Source organism: Zootoca vivipara, chromosome 2, assembly GCF_963506605.1.
Source record: "Zootoca vivipara chromosome 2, rZooViv1.1, whole genome shotgun sequence".
In the NCBI taxonomy this organism is placed as follows: Eukaryota; Metazoa; Chordata; class Lepidosauria; order Squamata; family Lacertidae; genus Zootoca; species Zootoca vivipara.
Genome location: NC_083277.1, coordinates 38,951,078 through 38,970,531, shown reverse-complemented (window position 1 = coordinate 38,970,531; position 19,454 = coordinate 38,951,078). Strand labels below are relative to the sequence as shown.

Below are 19,454 nucleotides of genomic sequence, written 5' to 3'. Positions count from 1 at the left end.
CCTGCGCTGTTGTCGTCTTCGCCGCCGCCTCTCCCTACCGGGACTGCAGGCAGAGGAGGCTTGAAAACTCCCCCCCCAAAAAAATTCCCCTCCCACCTACTCAAACCGCGAGGCGACTCCATCTGGAGCCCTACATCACGAGGGGCTGAGAGGAGGCGGCGGCAGAGCGGGAAGAGCAGGAACCCGTGCCGCCGCCGCCTCCTTCCCGGCCGCCCCCCGGGGAGCAGCTCCGCCGGAACTGAGAAGCCAAAGGGCGACTCGGGGTTGGGGGGCAGAGCAAAATCCAGGCACCCTCCCGAGTGTCTATGAGGAGAAAACGGGGGAAGAGGGAAGAGAAACCCGGCTCCATCAAGAGAGCGGCTGTTGTGCTTCGCCTACTTCCCCCTCAGGCTCACTCCGCGTCCCTTTGGCCCGCTCGCTCGCCCACCTCCCGGATGCAGCTGAGGAGAGGAAGGGAAGCGGCAGGCGGTGGCTCCCCAGTGCCGCCTCACTCGCTCTCGGAGACAACAGCAAAGCCCGCCAAAAAAAAATCCAGCGCTGCTCCGTCCCGGCACCAACTTTGCCGGCGGCGCCTGTAGGGCTTTTCTACCTCCTCGGCGGGCTTCCTCCTCCTCCTCCTGCATCTCACTTCCCCGTCTGGCCACTGTGCCACTGCCTCCCTCAGCCTCATTCGAAATTGAAATTCCCTGGCCAAGGCCGTCAGCGCGGCTCCAGCGCCCCGGCCTCCGCCTGCAGCCCCGCCCCTGGTTTTGACCCTCGGCCAATCGCAGGCTCCAGAACTACTGTCAGCAGGTATTGGCGGCGGCTACGCGGGCCACATGACGAAGTCTGGCGGGCCGGATTAGGCCCCCGGGCCTTGTGTTTGGCACCCGTGCCTTATAGGATTAAAAGTCTGGCCAGAAGTGTTTAATACTTCCAAGGCACAGATGCGCCATTAAACAGAGAGTGATTATTTGGTGAGAAACGTTTGTTGACAAATGGAAAACACCACCCATTGATCTCATTGAAGATAACAAGGATAACTTTAGCAAAAAGAAAAGATTAGTCATTGGCTTGAAATTCACATCCCATGCCCTCTAAGGTTACAAAGCTGTTTACATGGGATGGCTGCTTCCTCTGAAAGCAATCTTGGGGTCCGGCTTACAGAGGGCTGTTGATCCAAATTTTGTCTCTATGGACTTTTTCATCACAGTACACTCCCCCCTCCCCCAGTGACGCTGCTCCTGCTATTGTGATGTAACATAAAGCTCATTATAAAAAAGGGTTTCTCTCCACCAGTTTGACAACATCATACTCAGGCAAAGCAAATGAAGGGCAAAAGAAACTGAGCTAAGGTTTTTAATTCCTATACTATTTTTAAAATTGTAGTTGCTATCTCAAGCATTTTCTGAAGGCTGAGTATTTGTGCAGCATTCTGACAGGCTAATGTTTTCACAATATTAAATGTTATGAAACTCTGTAATTGAAGGAAGCACCGTGGAGAATGCTTTGTTCTTTCTGCTTGAAAGATATGACAGTAGAATAGCTGTATAATAATATAATATAATATAATATTACAATACTATACAATATGAACTGTTGATCTCATCAGTTGAATAAAGGCAATGACTTTAATCAAACTCATTAAAAAAAATTCTTTCTGGAATGAGCTAATATATAGTGCTGTCTGTCAGCATGTGACTTGTAGGTGAACCTCTTTTACCAGTTAAGGTTGCTTCCTCTCCTTTGCCAGTAGGAGTGCCTTATGAGTTAAATTCTGCTCAGCTGATCCTCTAGCTGTTGGGGGGGGGGAATTGACAATACATTAGACTATCAATAAAACATGAAGTATTCATGAGTGCGTTCGTAATGAGGTGAACTGAAGTGATTTGGGACAGACTCACAATTCCAAGCCACACCATGGCATTAACAAGGCTTGGTTCACACACAATGCTAAGCCATGGTTGTTTAAAGTATGTTTTATATAGGAATGTCTGAACCCAGCCTAGCAGACTGGTCACTGTTTGTTTTCTGACCTTCAGCAGCAATGAAAAGCCCTACTTTCATATGGGAAATAATGTTTCTGGAAAGAGGGTTTCATAACAGGCAAGAAAAATTAGACTGCTTGTCTCATCCTATTCCAGAGCAGGATAATTATGTAATATTAATTAATGGCTAAGTAAATATGAACCACATATACTTGATTTGGTTCCTGATTTTCTCTCTCTCTCTTTGTAACAGGACAAAAACAATCCCCTGCCCTTGGGACTGAGGTATGGCATACTGTATTTGTATTCAGAATACTGGGATTGATTGTATGTTTTAGAATTTATTACCAGGATGTTATGCTTTGACTGATTGCTGTTATGCTTTGGGATTTTGAAAACTACTTGAAACAGCAAAACCGAAAAGGTCTCTCCTCCACTTATACAATACACTTGCTCTGGTTTTGGTAGCTTTGTCATTGGTAGCCTTGCCTCCTGTCAATAACCAAATTGTCCTCACCCAGGCAAATGTGTATAGAGGTACATTATTTATACACAAAGCAGCATACATCACTTTAGTCAGAACCTCCCATCAACCCACCTGACCCATAAGGGCATAGGTGGCAACTATCCAAGGCTTATAGCTAGCTCCCTTCTCTGAGCCAAGATCCCAGGGCCCACAGATAAGCATAACATCAAAGCAAGCCAATTACCATGTATCACAGCAAGTGCATAAACACAGGGGAGCTCATTGTTGCTGCAACTACCAATTAGTTTCAGGCTTATCCTGACTACCAAGATAGGGTTTGCAGAGCTTCTGGAACAGGCCCACCTTTGCGTCAACACATACTGCAAATGTTTGGATTCCCCAAGCCTCTCAGTTGTGCATGGCTGGTGTCATGTGGTTACGTAAAGATTGAAAGAGCAGGTTTGCTTTTAGTTATGTTAGAAATTGTTGGGGATTTTTAGTGGTGGTGTGCATCTACGTAAATGGGGCAATGGGAGAATTTCCATAATCTTTCCTGATGAGTGCGTATATAGGATCATTATTTTAAAATTTACAACCTCTGTTTTTGTGTGTTTTAGGGTTTGGTACTTGCTGACAAAAGGTATGTGTGATGAAAGTATGATTAAAACATGTATTTTTTCACATGTAAGGAACAAGATTTGTTTCTCATTTCATTATCATTTGTATACTTCCTTTCTACATCGCTTGGCTCAAGGTGGCTTGCTCATGCCTTGTGGCGGGCAGCCACACTCTGCTACAGCAATAAACCAGTAGTGTAGCTCACCAGCAACAGGTAACCCATCCTGTAGAGACTATTTTTGTAGAGGCCATTTTTGTGGCCTTTTGTGCCCAGGTAGCTTTGAGTTACAGGTCACTAAGCCCAGCCCAGGATGGGCATGCACTAAGGAAAGAGAGCTTAAAGTTGAGAGAGAAGACTACCAAGGCGTTAATTACTGATGGAGCTTCCCATCTCCCTGGGAAACAACAAATCTTTCCTTGTGGGGGGTTGATGGAGAAACATGAGCTGTCCGCCACCAGGTAATGGAAGTTGGGAGAGGGGAGCCAACACATGTTGTTGTTGTTGTTTAGTCGTTTAGTCGTGTCCAACTCTTCGTGACCCCATGGACCAGAACACGCCAGGCACTCCTGTCTTCCACTGCCTCCCGCATTTTGGTCAAACTCATGTTCGTAGCTTCGAGAACACTGTCCAACCATCTTGTCCTCTGTCGTCCCCTTCTCCTAGTGCCCTCAATCTTTCCCAACATCAGGGTCTTTTCCAGGGAGTCTTCTCTTCTCATGAGGTGGCCAAAGTATTGGAGCCTCAGCTTCACGATCTGTCCTTCCAGTGAGCACTCAGGGCTGATTTCCTTCAGAATGAATAGGTTTGATCTTCTTGCAGTCCATGGGACTCTCAAGAGTCTCCTCCAACACCATAATTCAAAAGCATCAATTCTTCGGCGATCAGCCTTCTTTATGGTCCAGCTCTCACTTCCATACATCACTACCATAGCTTTAACTATACAGACCTTTGTAGGCAAGGTGATGTCTCTGCTTTTTAAGATGCTGTCTAGGTTTTTCATTGCTTTTCTCCCAAGAAGCAGGCGTCTTTTAATTTTGTGGCTGCTGTCACCAACACATATGTGGTCCTTATTTCTTTGGGTGATGTGTAGCCAGAGTAAAATATTTCTTTAGGATTTAAAATATTTATAAATGTTGAAGGAAAAAAAATGTAATTAGAGCAGCTTATACTATAGAGCATAACCTGAGCCAGATGTCAGAAATATTCCTCTCCTCTAATTATAACCAGATATACTGTATATATTATACATTAGATAGATAGATGATAGATAGATAGATAGATAGATAGATAGATAGATAGATAGATAGATAGATATACTGTAGAATGTTTTACAGAGAATTGTACATGCTGAAAAAGTATTGTAAAAACAATCAGAAGCCAGTGCTGCTATTTAAATTTTGTTTGATGAATCAACAACTATTGTGGAGGAAAGCTGGATGTATTTTTCATCATTTGCTTGAAGCTTTTTTCTTCTTTTTTGATCCTTCAGTGAATTTCAAACTAGTTTGCTTGCACAATGAATGATAAGGGCCTGGGGGTTTGCATTTCTGCTACGAACATCCAGAGAATTTTTTTAATCATGCATGCAGTGGTGCTTTCTGTGGTCATTTCTCAGCTGCCGTAGCCCTTGCTTTCATCCTGTGAGGTTTTGAAACTGTTTCTAAAGTTCAGGGCAGGATGAGGATGTGAATACAGTGGTACCTCGGTTTAAGTACACAATTGGTTCCGGAAGTCTGTACTTAACCTGAAGCGTACTTAACCTGAAGCGAACTTTCCCATTGAAAGTAATGGAAAGTGGATTAATCCGTTCCAGACGGGTCCGTGGAGTTCTTAAACTGAAAGTACTCAAACCAAAGCGTAATTAAACCGAGGTATGACTGTATTGATTCTGTTTGAATCCCACCATTTACTACAGGGGTCCCCAGACTTACCGTGCGGCGGGCCGGTGCCCGCCGCGCCGACTGCGCAGTGGGCCGGAGGGAAGGGTAGTGCGCGCGCAGCGGGCCGGAGGGCGGGGGAGTGCGCGCCCGTGCGCATGCGCACACGCACACGGGCGGGGGGAAAATCGCCGAAAATCGCTTGTGTGCATGCGTATGGGCCTCCCCCGACCCGGAAGTGCACCAGAAATGACCTCTTCCGGGTCGGGAGAGGCCCATACGCATGCGCACAAAGGATTTTCGGCGTTTTTTTGCCGATTTTTTAGATCGTCGCTGTGCCGCGTGCCATGAGAGCGGGCGGCGGCAGCGGGCGGCGGGGGTCGTCGCAGGCCGGATTGGAAGGCCGATTGGGCCGCATCCGGCCCGGGGGCCGTAGTTTGGGGACCCCTGATTTACTATATAGAACCACATCCTCGGTCCTTGTGGTTCAGCTCAGGTGAACAGGATGCTCCGAGACCCATCTAAAATAGAGTTCAGTAGCTAAAGTAGAAAAATCTATCACATAATGTATCCAAAATATAGAAGCTGTTTAAACTTTACTAAATGTTCCAAGGTACAAAAAATAAATGTGACGGAGATGTTTTTTGTTTTTGTTTTAAATTTGAAGCCTGTCCAGTGACAAAGCTGTTGTTAAAAGTTCATAGAAAAAAGGGATTTGGGACTTTCAAGTGCAGGCATCATGCGACAATATGTATCTTAGAACACAGGTTCAAAATGCAAAGTGAATTTCGCAGCTTCTCCTGATCTACATTTTCTAGATAAAATATTATAAAGAAAAGAAAGTCTTCGGGGTGTATGGGGGCGGGATCAGAATTAATTCTTTCCATGAGTGAGTCCCTCTCTCTCTCTCTCTCTCTCTCTCTCTCTCTCTCTCTCTCTCTCTCTCTCTCTCACACACACACACACACACACACACACACACATTTGCAGAGTTAAAGCTATCATTCCTTTTTCATCTACTTAAAAATGTATAATGGAGTACTGTGAACTCTAATACACAGATTTCTAGAAGTCTAATTTGTTGCCAGCTGTGTATATCAGTATGATGTGGGAATTTATGCCTCGTCTATTTTTATTTTCCCAGCGTGATCATTGCATGGGCACCAACTATTATTTATGACAGACATTTACAATCTTTGCTTTTACAATTTTTTAATTGAGATTCATAGATTCAGTTAGGATTTCATGCCTGTAAGTAGTAAACTGTGTGACTCAGAAAGAACTCATCGTGGTACTTGGGTTGAAGTCTGACTATAAAGAATGAATTTAGCGGGTAGCTATGAAAAGCAAAATGACTTTGTGTATAGACATGTATCTATATTATAACACTTACTTTAGGGCACGGTTCAGGGCTTAAATAAAACAGATTGCATAATCTGCAAAAGTTTAAATGTTCCTCCCTTAAATGGAAAAACCTGCCATGGCTCTATGCCAAGGAGAATGGGCACTGGAATTTGTTGCTGCTAGGGTTATAGCTGTGGCCACAGGGTGAGAGGTAGCGCTGTTGAGACATGGCTGCCTCTGGGGTTTCTCCATATCTCTTCCCTGAATTTTCAGCATCCTTATTCATTCATTCATTCATTCATTCATTCATTCATTCATTCAAATGTATACACCACTTGAATCTAAATAAAATAAAATCCTCAAAGCCATTTACAGATTTTAAAAATCAAGAAAAAATTGCAACTATACTTAAAAACATACAAAGGCAAAATACTAAAACAGATTAAAATTACCTCAGCGTTCCACACATCTGGGTAGGCTTGTCGAAACAAGAATGTTTTAGCAGATGCAGATTTTTTTTTCAGTGAAGGTTCCTGCTGGATATCAATAGGCAGAAACTTCCAAAGTGTAGGTACTGCCACACTTAACGTTCAAGTTCTTACAAATGTGATACAGGTATTATGCAGCTCTGGTGAGTAGTGCAGATTCTGCTGATTGAAGTGGTCGAGTGGGCAGCTGTGGAGTAAGGTGAGCTGGTAGATAAACTGGTCCCAAACCGGTCATTAAAGAAATCTCCAGCCATTTTATTTGTGAGAAGGAAGCTTTACAATCAGTTCTTTAGCCAGTGTAACTGACAAGCACCGAGGCACTTGTTTTTAAATTTTGTAAAAATTAAACGTTTTGTTATTACTTCTGAATACAATCACACAAATTCAAACCTATTCAGCACTCTACATTTAGGTTATTGATGTTCTGCATGGATCCTGTCCCCTGCTTTCTATCCTGTTTTTCAAGAACGAAAGACTTATTTCAGGGGAAGCTTAGCAGTTAGCATCATGTTAGTATCATCACAGTAGGCTCAGTCATAGGTTCTTGCCACATCTGGTAGAGTCTCAGCAGAAATAGTCAGGTGGGGTAATGACAGAACTTTCAAGTTCAGGTTAAACAGCTTAGCACCTTGGATAGCTCCCAGAGACTGGACCATGCTTGTCGGTATGGGTGTCCTTCCCTCCTTAGGCAACATAGAGCCAACTGAGAGGCAGACAACACCTCTTCTGCTGCAGGCCCCACCTTCTAGAGCAGGCTTCCTCAACCTCGGCCCTCCAGATGTTTTGAGACTACAATTCCCATCATCCCTGACCAGTGTGGTGTAGTGGTTAAGAGCGGTAGACTCAGAGTGTTTGTTGTGGGGGAGGAAGGGAAAGGAGAATGTTAGCCGCTTTGAGACTCCTTCGGATAGTGATAAAGTGGGATATCAAATCCAAACTCTTCTTCTTCTTCTTCTTCTTCTTCTTCTTCTTCTTCTTCTTCTTCTTCTTCTTCTTCTTCTTCTTCTTCTTCTTCTTCTTCTTGTCCTGCTAGCTATGGATCATGGGAGTTGTAGGCCAAAAAAATCTGGAGGGCCGAGGTTGAGGAAGCCTGTTCTAGAGTCGAGGTTGAGGAAGCCTGTTCTAGAGTCGAGGTTGAGGAAGCCTGTTCTAGAGGGAAAATGCTGCCTGTACTCATTGTCTGATTTTGCATTCTTCAGCTTCTGCAAAGCTGAGAAGAGGGTGATGTGGCTCAGAGCTTTTCCTCACAGCCAGAAGATGGTGGTTGCATCATCTGGTCAGTAGGGCACAAATTTTCAACCGAGAAAATGATGCTTTAGAAAATAAAAAATTTAAAATAGGATCAAGAAGATGCGTAGTATACTTGGTATCTAGGATGGCTATTGTCAGCATTTTCATTCTTCCAGTATTGTGCAATCAAGATTCTTACAGTTGTTGTAACATACATAAATAATGTCCATTTTTCTTTTGGTAGCTCTTGATTTGAGATATCTAACAAAAAGGCTTCAGGGTGTGCAAATGCATTAAAAATATTGGGAAATGACATACAATGAATTGAAAAAATATATGCTTAAAATGAATTTTGTTAAACACCCTAAAGCAGGGGTCCCCAGACTTACCGGCGTTTGGGCCGGTTCCCACCGCGCCGATCGCACGGCGGGCCGGAGGGCGGGGGAGTGCGCGCCTGTGCGGGCCGGCGGGCGGGGGAGTGCGCGCCTGTGCGCATGCGCATGGGCGCTTACTGGCACGGCGACGCGCTTCCAGGGTGGGAAAAGCGCCGGAAATCCGTTGTGCGCATGCGCGTGGGCCTCCCCCGACCCGGAAGTGCACCAGAAATGACTTCTTCCGGGTCGAGAGAGGCCCATACGCATGCGCACAAAGGATTTTCGGCGCTTTTTTCCCAACCCGGAAGAGCGCTGCCGCGCTGCGCGCCGTAAGAGCAGGCGGCGGGCGGCGGGGGTCGTCGCGGGCCAGATTGGCAGGCTAATTGGGCCACATCTGGCCCCCGGGCCGTAGTCTGGGGACCCCTGCCCTAAAGCATCGATGCATTAAAACGTAACTTAAATTTGAGTTATAAATCTTTTTATTTCATAGGCCCCATCCAAGAAAGAAGACCGTCCCACCGGAAAATGAAGGTTATGAGAGCTCTTATGAAAGAGATATTGTAAGGTACAGTGTTTTTAAAATTAATTCGTATTTACATGTTAATAACCTGCCTGTCTGTCACTAGGGATGCTCTGTGTGACTGATGCTTCACCAACAAATACTATGGGATGTATTCAGCTGGCTTTTACTCAGAGTAAATCAACTGAAATTAAAGGGTCTACTCTGAGGGAAAGTAAATTGAACACAGCACTAAAAATACTAATTAGGGACTGACCCTAAGCCTCCAAGGAGCTATTGGATGCTGCCAAACTCCCTCTCTGACAGCAGAGTGAACACAAAAAGGGGGCACTTCAGGGATGTGCCAGGGGTGTCTTAGATCCATTGGACTCAACATCCCTTCTTCCCACGTGCAAGGCCTGGCTTCTTATTAATGCCAGTCAAAGTGAGGGAAATGGAGTGGCTTAGGAAGTACTGGTTCCTCTGTTGTGGAATCTCATATACCATCACCACCTTAAGATCGCTCTGTTAAAACAACAACAAAATCAAATTCAATGGAAACTAATGCAGCAGCATATAAATACCCACAGCCAAATGCCTGATGAAATGCTTCAAAACTTTTAATCACTTAGTTAGCACTGATTGTATATAGCACAGCTCCTTGGGAAGGAATTCAAATGATACTGTCTTAGTTTTATCCGCCATGCTCTCCTTAATCATTTCCATCAGCACACCACCCGCCCAACAAAAGTAATTCCAGCCATCCAGGAACAGCTTGACTGGCATGCAGGGTTCTTGCTGCCTTGCATGCAGAAATCAAGGTGACAAGTGTAGCTGAGGGCGATGGATTTTGGCATGCCTCCAAGTCTCAGATTTTTATGTACGTTTTGCATCATTTGCATTCAATTTCCCCGTAGCCTTAGGGAGACTTTTATGTGCATTTTACATATTTTAATTCCTCTTAAGAATGTGTGAAGTTTAAATAAAATCCACCCTGAGTGGAAATTGAATTTTATACAGTGTGTGTGTGTGTGACTGAAAGTGACGGCACATTAGTCAGACAGACAAGCAGTCCTCAAATCACCTGGTATGGAAAGCTGGAGAGAAGTCCTGCCCTGATCTCACATTGGTCCAGGCAGATAAGACCATGTGTGTCCACTTGGGAACCACAGCTCATTGGATTCCTCCACCAGCCCTAATTCAAACTAAACTCACAGTAGCATATAACTTTGCACTTTGTTTAGGGTGGTGGCCTGGAGGAGGAAACAAAATGAACGAATTCGCCAAGCAGAGGAGCGGCGCCTGATACAAGAACTTGCGAAAAGGTCGTGTTCCCGGAACCACTGTTTCACACCTAGCAACTCCCAGCAGTGTAAGGCGGTTGATTTCATTAACACATTGTTATTAAATGTAGAACTTGGGGGAGGGAGGCATTAGGAATGACCTGTGCCTAAAGCAGGCTTAGGCAAACATGGCCCTCTAGATGTTTTGGGACAACTCCCATGATCCCTAGCTAACAGGACCAGTGGTCAGGGATGATGGGAATTGTAGTCCCAAAATATCCGGAGGGCCGAGTTTGCCTATGCCTGGTCTAAGGCTTTGCTCAGTTGGTAGATCACGTGGCTCTTAATCTCAGGGTTTGGTGTTTGAGCCCCATGTTGTGCAAAAATGAGTCCTGCACTGCAGGGGGTGGACTACTAGATGATCCTCGAGATCCCTTCCAATGCCATGAATCTATTATTCACAGCATTGGAAGGGGTCCCTTCAACTTTACAATTCTATGGTTCTTCCGTGAAATAGGTGTCAGACTAAAGCAGAAACCATGACTAAACAGAGCTGTTTTCTTAAATGTGCTCTTTACATTGGGCAGGCATTTGAGGCCATTGATTGAGGTCTTAGCCATCTTTAACACTGAGATCCCCTGCAATTGCACAGATATGTAGTAAGATCTGCAATTTATGTCCTATGAGACAGGATTTGAACCAGAGAAACTGCTGAGAAGAGTCTAATAATAATAATAATAATAATAATAATAATAATAATAATAATAATAATAATAATAAATTATTTGTAACCCGCCCATCTGGCTGGGTTTCCCCAGCCACTCTGGGCGGTTTCCAAAAGAAAAATAAAATACAATAATTTATTAAACATTAAAAGCCTCCCTAAACAGGGCTGCCTTCAGATGTCTTCTAAAAATCTGGTAGCTGTTTTTCTCTTTGACATCTGATGGGAGGACGTTTCACAGGGTGGGCACCAGAAGGCCCTCTGCCTGGTTCCCTGCAACTTGGCTTCTCACAACGAGGGAGCCACCAGAAGGCCCTCGGTGCTGGACCTCAGTGTCCGGGCAGAACGATGGGGGTGGAGACGCTCCTTCAGGTATACTGGACTGAGGCCACTTAGGGCTTTAAAGGTCAGCACCAACACTTTGAATTGTGCTCGGAAACGTACTGGGAGCCAATGTAGATCTTTCAAGACCGGTGTTATGTGGTCTCGGCAGCCGCTCCCACTCACCAGTCTAGCTGCTGCATTCTGGATTAGTTGTAGTTTCTGGGTCACCTTCAAAGGCAGCACCACATAGAGCGCATTGCAGTAGTCCAAGCGAGAGATAACTAGAGCATGCACTACTCTGGAGAGACAGTCTGCAGGCAGGTAGGGTCTCAGCCTGCGTACCAGATGGAGCTGATAGACAGCTGCCCTGGACACAGAATTGACCTGCGCCTCCATGGACAGCTGTGAGTCCAGAATGACTCCCAGGCTGCACACCTGGTCTTTCAGGGGCACAGTTACCCCATTCAGGACCAGGGAGTCCTCCACACCTGCCCGCCTCCTGTCCCCCACAAACACTACTTCTGTCTTGTCAGGATTCAACCTCACCATCCATCCTCCAACCGCCTCCAGACACTCACACAGGACCTTCACCGCCTTCACTGGTTCTGATTTGAAAGAACTGCTTGTTGTTTATTTTGTCCATATTTCCGGTACAGAAGAGGATGAGTTTACTTTTGAGGACCATCCTGCTGGTACCATGCATGCCACTGTGGAACATGTGTAGCCCCTCACAAGTGTCAGCAGAACTCTCAGCCCACCACCCTGACCCTATGCTTCCATCTGCATTGCACTGCATTCAGGCCATTTCCCCCTCCCTACATGCCCATTCTCCTCAATGACTCTTCATCCAGCTCTACTCTTGCTTTTTCTTGGAATAGCCTGCATACTGGGGACTCCTCCCTTGGGCAGAAAGACCCAGCCACAATGCTGAGATACCTGGCAGCACCATGGGGACCTAGTGGGAGAATGGGAGTCCTGCTGGCACCATGTGGAGCAGTTTCACATCTGTCACATTTTTGCAACAACGAAGAGATTAAGCCAGGCATCCTCAAACTTCGGCCCTCCAGATGTTGTGGACTCCAATTCCCACCATCCCTGACCACTGGTCCTGTTAGCTAGGGAACCATGGGAGTTGTAGGCCAAAACATCTGGAGGGCCGGAGTTTGGGGATGCCTGGATTAAGCGGAGCTGCCCTATGAGTGGAGAACAAAGTAAAGGACAAGAGAAAGTTTATTTCTACCCTCTACTTCTCTTTGGTACTTAAATCTAGACGACATAAAAAGCAAATCGGTTTTAGAAGTTATGATTCATTCATTGCCAGCATGTTTCCAGCCTTGGTTTACTTGATGATGGCTTCTGTTCTAAGTGACAAGGAAGGCTGAGCCTGTGGTTTACATCTGAGGCATGCATTTGAGAGGGAACAAATCCCACCATGTCCGAGGGCCTTCCTTCAATTCTATATAATTATGGCACCGGCAATTTTAAGTCAAGTGCACACCCTTTCCATGTCACCGCAGACAGATGACATCAACAAAACAGATTTGATAATTAAAACAAAAGCTTCCCTTTAGAATTTTTCTAGTTATACAATATTATACCACAAAACAGATGTCCGAGCTATTTTGCTGGTGAAATATAGCAGTTTTACTTGAATCCTTGAACATGTGAGCAGACTCGGTAACGTGAACAAGGCATCACAGGTTAGCTGAGTGATAACTCGATGTAATTTAAACACAGAATGGTGTATTTTAAAATAGGCAAAGTGGTAGATTACTCACCTTTAATACATGCCTTCATAACATATCTCAAAATTCCAGAGCAATTCATAATTTTTATTTAAAAAAACAAACCCTTTCATTCCCTTTGGCCATAAATTTTAGCACGGGTATGATTTTTTTTTACTTGAAGACAAGCTCATTCTTTTGTGCTTGAGGACATATTCATTCTTATCCAGAATCTCATATTCTGCAACAACAAAGCTATTTTAAATGTATGCAGTAAGGATTTGACCATGCAAGCACTGCATGCATGCAGGTACACTGTTAACATGCCAACCTGCTTGGCTACAGATTCATAGCATGCTAACATTTCATGCTGGCAATAAGATCTGACTTAAATGCGATTCTAGGTACATGTAATCTTTCACAGGTAAGTTTTTCTTGTGCACCCATCATCCTGTTTAAATTAGGCCCACAGACAAGTGAAATACAGTGTTGTGTTCCATACAGTGTGCACCATGACTGGCAGCTGCTTTTGTGAAAAAATACCAGGACAGCAATGCCTCACAAACAAAAAGGGCTTCAGTGTGATAAGAAATGCAGGTGATACATGAAAGGGTGTGTTTATAAGGTTTGGTATCAGCAGTTCGGCATTTTTCTCCATGAGTATACGCAAATGTGCATAAAATAGCAGTATTTAACTCAGTGAGTACAACCCAGAGAAAGTATACTGAGCTTAGGTCCAATTGAAAAATCATTGGAGCAAATTTTACAAATGATGTGGAGCATATTCATCCTTTTAGAGTTTCTTCTCATCTTAATTACCTAGATCAAAATCTACAATCATCTGATAACTTCCCTGAAAGTTTATACACCTGGATGAAGCCTTACAGGCAACACCCTGGCCGTCCATACACAGTGATGGAAGAGACAACAATCAATCTCCCTAGAGATTTCCCTTACAGGTAGAGGAAACATTAAAACATTTCTGTGGGGTTATTTATTATTATTATTATTTGAATTATTTTTTAATTCCTCATAAAATGTTTTGCAAATGTCTTGCAGTGTTTCATACAAATCAAAGTTCTATTGCCCTGAAGTTAAAGTGATTGTGCACTAGCCACTCTACTGGAATGTTAGTAAAGAGCATCAAATCTAGCAGAGCTAGACATCCCCCTTCAATTTGCTTTTTCCCAGATCTCTCTTCAAGGCTCTGTATTTAAGCTAGGTTTAAAGAAGCATATGGGGACAACAGGATGGCTATCTTGTCCAGGTCATCCATTATATGCAGAGAGGATATTGTGCTAGTATCCTGGCACTGAGACCCAAGGGAGTATTAGACAAAGGATTACATGCAGTTGGTGCACATTTCACCCTTATCATGTGAAAAACCTCAGAGGCTGATCCTGTTGATGTTTTCCTGGAGGTATGTCCCATTGTCCATTGGGGCTTCTTCCCAGGTTAAGTAAGCATTGGATTGCAGTCTGAGATCAAAACACCTAGAGGTTTTTTTTTTTAAAGTAACATTTATATTCACAAACTATGCTTCTATGTATTTTAAGAATTCTGGCTTGCATTATTTTAGAGATCAGTGTAACCTATTACAGTATATCCATAGGCTGGCCTGGGGAACATCAACCACTCAAGATGTAGACATAAAATTGTATCATCCCAAAGTGAAGTTCGATAAGGAACACAAAATAAACAGCCTGCATGTAGAGAAGAATTTGCAGCCAACTCAATCAATCCCAGCCAGAGGGTATGTTTGGAAGATAATATTTGTTCCTGTGCCAACTAGGTCCTTGTGCCCTTCTTCTCAGTCTTACTGATGACAGAAGACAGCATCACATCTTCATTTCATGGAAGAAAGAACCTTGATTTTCACCATGGTTTTTGTTTCCAATCATCAAAGGTTTGATGGCTTTTTAAGCAAAAAAATGGACTGTGTGATTATGGAAGAAGACTCACAATTCTGCTTCCTTTAGAGAAATGCAGTCACAGAAAATACATTGGTGCTGGTTAACTAGATTATATTACATACAGGGATTACACTATTTTTCATTGTCACTAAAATGTGCAAATGTGGAATCTGAACTGGACAGGCAGGCAGAATTCAGCAGAACATTTTTATGGACACTTATTTAAAAATATATCTGGTGACACAGAGTCCTGAGACATATCTTGGGCAACATTAGTGCAAAATTATGTTCCAGTGATGTCACTAGGGCTGTGTACACCTTGTACTTCTGAGGAGGCACATTCTTTCCTTTAAAGAATTCTGATCACAGTAGCTTACCCCTTGCAGAGTTACCAATAACCCATTAAAAAAACTATAATGCCCAGGATTCTTTGCAATGAAAAATTTGCTTCAAATGTGCTTTAAAGATATACTGTATACCCAGCCCAGGGCATTCCAGAATCCAGATGGGAGTCTTTGCGAAGGTGTCTAATTGCAGAGATAGCGCTGGTACAATCCTATCTCTCCAGTAGTTATTTAAGGGAGACAGTGGAGATTTCATCCTCACATTTGTTATACATTCATGCACATATACCGTATTTTTCTGTCGATAAGACGCCCCGATGTATATGGCACCCCCTATTTTGAGGGACTCCGATTTAAGAAAATGGGGGGGGTACTATCTGTGTATAAGACGAGCCCAGATTTTGAACATTATTTTAGAGTAAAAAAAACCATAGCCTTATACACGAAAAAGTACGGAATGTACATATACATACAATACATAGTGTATATACTGTACATCAGGGTGGGCCAAGTGTACTTCAACACAGACCCCATGGGCCACACACTGCCTTGTCATGGGGTGGGGGAAGCAGGGCCCAAATTTGACGCCTCCCAACTATCCCCAAGCTCCCTTCTCAAAGCTGGCTAAGCAAGGCACTGGGCTATGGGAAGGAGGCACAAGGCTCTGGCAGGGTCCTAGAGCCCTCCCACCTCATTCCCAAAGCCCAGTGCCTCGCTTACCCAACTTTGAGAAGGCAGTATGAGGGCTGTGGGGTGGGGCATCAAATGTTGCTGAGGGCTACCCAAAAAGGCCTCAAGGGCTGCGTGTTGGACTGCCCTGCTATATAATCTAAGCATTTGCTACAGTTACAATCACCATCATCCCTGGTGCAAAAAGCCTCTGGAAACAGCTGGTAATCCGGCATTCCACAGTAAATATTTAGGAGCCCTGAAAAACCACAAAGAGGCCTCTCTGTTACCATGGGCATCACAAGGTAAGGGGTGGACAGAGGAAGCAGCTTCAGTTCTGGGATACATTGGCATCAGGCAAACGCATTATGAGCCAGACTTGAACTTTAGTGGAGTTTTGTCTCAGCTTGTAATGAACTGGGAGTGTCGACTCTTCAGTTTACCATTATGAGCCCCATAATTCTGCACTTACATGTCATCGCTATTGCTAACAACGGTTCTCAGCATTATGAGACACAACCTTTGGATATAGTACAGTATGAAAACCATGTATTTTCCCCATCCCTGCTTTTGATTGCTAGTTGTTTTTAAGTCCCATTGTCAGCATTCCTTAGGGTTAAAAATGACTGTTTACCACTTGGTGATCTGTCTTCTTTCTTTCTTTCCTTCTCTCTCTCCAGGAGATTCATCTTAGTGAATGACCCAGTTGGAGTACCTTCTACTCCTCCTTTGAGCCCACTGGAGAGCAGGTTACTCAGTGCTCGTTTCCCTAAACAGAAAGAAAAGATTCTGAATTCTCTCTGCACAAATGTATAGGAACCATTCTAGGCTTTGCTTTTATTTTCAGCAGCTTTGTCTTAGTGAATGAGATGCCTTCATCATCTGCTCCTTCTATAGGTCCATTGCGCATAGCTTTCTTCATTCTTTTCTCCCAAACTTGTGGGCACAGTGCTGTCTCGTTTCATATTGTTTGAACTGGTCTCCAATGTTGGTTAGCCAAGTAATAACACCATATTCCAACCCTCAGTTAATTTTGCAGTATTAATTATTTTTATGATGGCCTGTTTGTTGCTCTTAATTGAGTCTTACTTGGATAGTTCATAAATTATTTTCCTCAGCACCAAGCACTATTTAGTAAATAAGTACTAATGGCCAAATGGAAAACTGCTTATATGAATTACTAATCGAGTTAAAAGCCAGAGATCTGATTTGTGCAAATGTCCATAGCCTACGGTTGTGAGAATTTTTTTTTCCCTGATAGAATGAAGTACTACACTTTCGTTGATGTCAGCCTCATTTGGGCTTTGGGTGAAACTTCCAGTCCTTCCTTAAAAACTACACACAATCTTGTTCTCTTTCTTCCACTCATCTTCATGCAAGAAATAGAATTAGCTCCTTGCAAGGGGCATTACAGGAAGCACTGTAAGTCTCACCCAAAGTTCAAATGAGTTGTTTTTGATTTGCAAGTAGACTTTGAGCAACTATTGACATGTCTACCACTGTCACCACCACATCTTTTTGGGCTATCCACTTGGCAACCTGGTGATCCCTTCAAGTAGATGCTGTTTCTCCTTCTTGAAGACAAATTGGTGTAACTGCATGAAGAATCCTTGTTTCTCCTGATAAATTATGATGTGTAACATCATTCAGAATTGATTCATCCATGTCGATACTAATGGAGATAGTTACCTTATGAAGATTCTTCTGACTCAAAAATAGTTTGGAACGTCAGCTGTCACACTACTCAAGTCTACCTAATTGGATTTCCTTCCCTTTGCAATCCTGATTTTGAGGGAGCATTAAGACCACTGGGTTCTGACTCTTAAGACACCTTAATATATGCTCATTGAAGTGGTACAAAGATGGTGTAGCTTGCAAGTTTCAGAAAGACCACAGAACTCATATAGTTAACCCAATGTTTAGCTATTGAAGCTACTATATCTAATAACTGATGCAGGAATAAAAGTATAGGTAACAGTAACAGGACTTAGAAACTATGGTTTGTCCTAAGCAAGTTTCTTTGCTATTTCCTGCTTCCTTTTATTGGTTGCCTTCATTCAGTTGCCCTTATTCCCAGCTGTCTCAAAGTTGCCTAAAGAATCACCAGAGAAAGTCAGTATAATTTTGCTAAATAAAAAAATGAGATGTATGTTTAAAAGCTTTGATCAGTATTTGTCTTTTCTGTGTGCAAGATCATGTTTTTCAGTTGTACTCTAAGCATTTGGCTAGTCTTTGAGCTCTCTTCCAGATACAGTTCAATATGTCTGGTTGCTATATATCAGGCACGTCCAACAGGTAAATCGTGATCTACCGGTAGATCACTGGACGTCTGTGGTAGATCACTGGTAGATCACTGGCTCCCCCAAAGAAGCTGAACAACTGTGGCTCCCCCTAAAAAAAGCTCAACATTTTACCCCCTCCCTGAAAAAACACACAACTTTGACCCGAACCCCCAAAAGGGGGTAGATCACTGCCAGTTTTTAACTCTGTGAGTAGATCACAGTCTCTTGGGAGTTGGCCACTCCTGCTATATATCATAGATACACACACACACACACACACACACACACACACACACACACGGAAACATTAGGTAGGACTGGTGTTACCCTAAAGTAGCAAGAAGTGGTTACTTCAGGCCACAGGGTCCAGAAGGGGCACCACTTTTCTGCCCCTATGTATCCTCAATAAAATGAACTTTGTGTTGTTTTTATTTCTCACTTCAAGTGTTAAAATGGCTTAGGCATGCACTGAAAAGCATTGTCCTTGGTTTCTCTTCAGCAACAAACACTCTTATTTCTTCCTAAGCCTGGAATCTCTAAGCAGGATTCAGCAGTATGTTTGCAATTATATATATATATATATACACATACATATACAGTATGTTAATGGTTTTGATATTTTTTCCCCTCCTAACATTTAGTTTTTATGGGATCATCACTTACTCTAAAGGCCAAACTGGGCATGGCTGAAAATGTATCTTTGTACTTAACATGCGGCAACGTAAGATGCCTTCCCACTGCAAACAGTAACCTCAAATGAGCAATTTTCATGAGGTCCATTGCAGTCCCTCCCTATCTCATGTGATCCCCTCCCATCTGCTGTTTGCATTTTTGGAAAGTGAATGTTAAGTGCAACTTCCCAGTTGGCCTTAGGTTTAGGAGAGCTGCATATCTTAAAACATTTAAATAACTTTTAAAAAATTGCTACCAATTTATATTTATTGTGAATTTTCCTATCCGCTGGAACGTAATAACTTGGTTAAGGGGCCAATCTTTTCCCCAGCTGCTGAACCCTATTCTCCCTTCACTATTGGCATTCTCCCTATGCACTGAGAGTGCAGCATGATCTATGGGGCACATAAAGGAGGTGCTGGATTCAGGGCCAGATTTAGGTTTGAAGAGGCCCTAAGCTACTGAAGGTAATGGGGCCCTTTATATGTCCAGCTGTCCTTTCTCAACAACAAATTGTCACTGTTTCTTGTGTTGAATATATGTTATATGGTAATTTGTGGACCTAATAGGTACCTATCTAAAGCCATTTCACATAACAAAATATGTGTTTTATCAAAGTAATTGTTGAACTGAAATACAATTAAGAAGAAGTATA

The 19,454-nt window shown here is 43.4% G+C and overlaps 1 protein-coding gene across 1 annotated transcript in view; it reads left to right on the top strand.

The window, feature by feature from the left end:
• Positions 1-18,143, top strand: part of LOC118080053 (uncharacterized) — an 81,166-nt gene extending 63,023 nt beyond the window's left edge. Inside the window, exons 27-33 of the mRNA XM_060271025.1 lie at positions 2,195-2,252; positions 3,051-3,073; positions 8,856-8,930; positions 10,109-10,236; positions 13,743-13,878; positions 14,532-14,672; positions 16,526-18,143. Of these exons, the coding sequence (XP_060127008.1) occupies positions 2,195-2,252; positions 3,051-3,073; positions 8,856-8,930; positions 10,109-10,236; positions 13,743-13,878; positions 14,532-14,672; positions 16,526-16,661 (697 nt within the window). The 3' untranslated portion in view covers positions 16,662-18,143. The remainder of the gene's footprint in view (positions 1-2,194; positions 2,253-3,050; positions 3,074-8,855; positions 8,931-10,108; positions 10,237-13,742; positions 13,879-14,531; positions 14,673-16,525) is intronic.
• Positions 18,144-19,454: the final 1,311 nt, after the last annotated feature.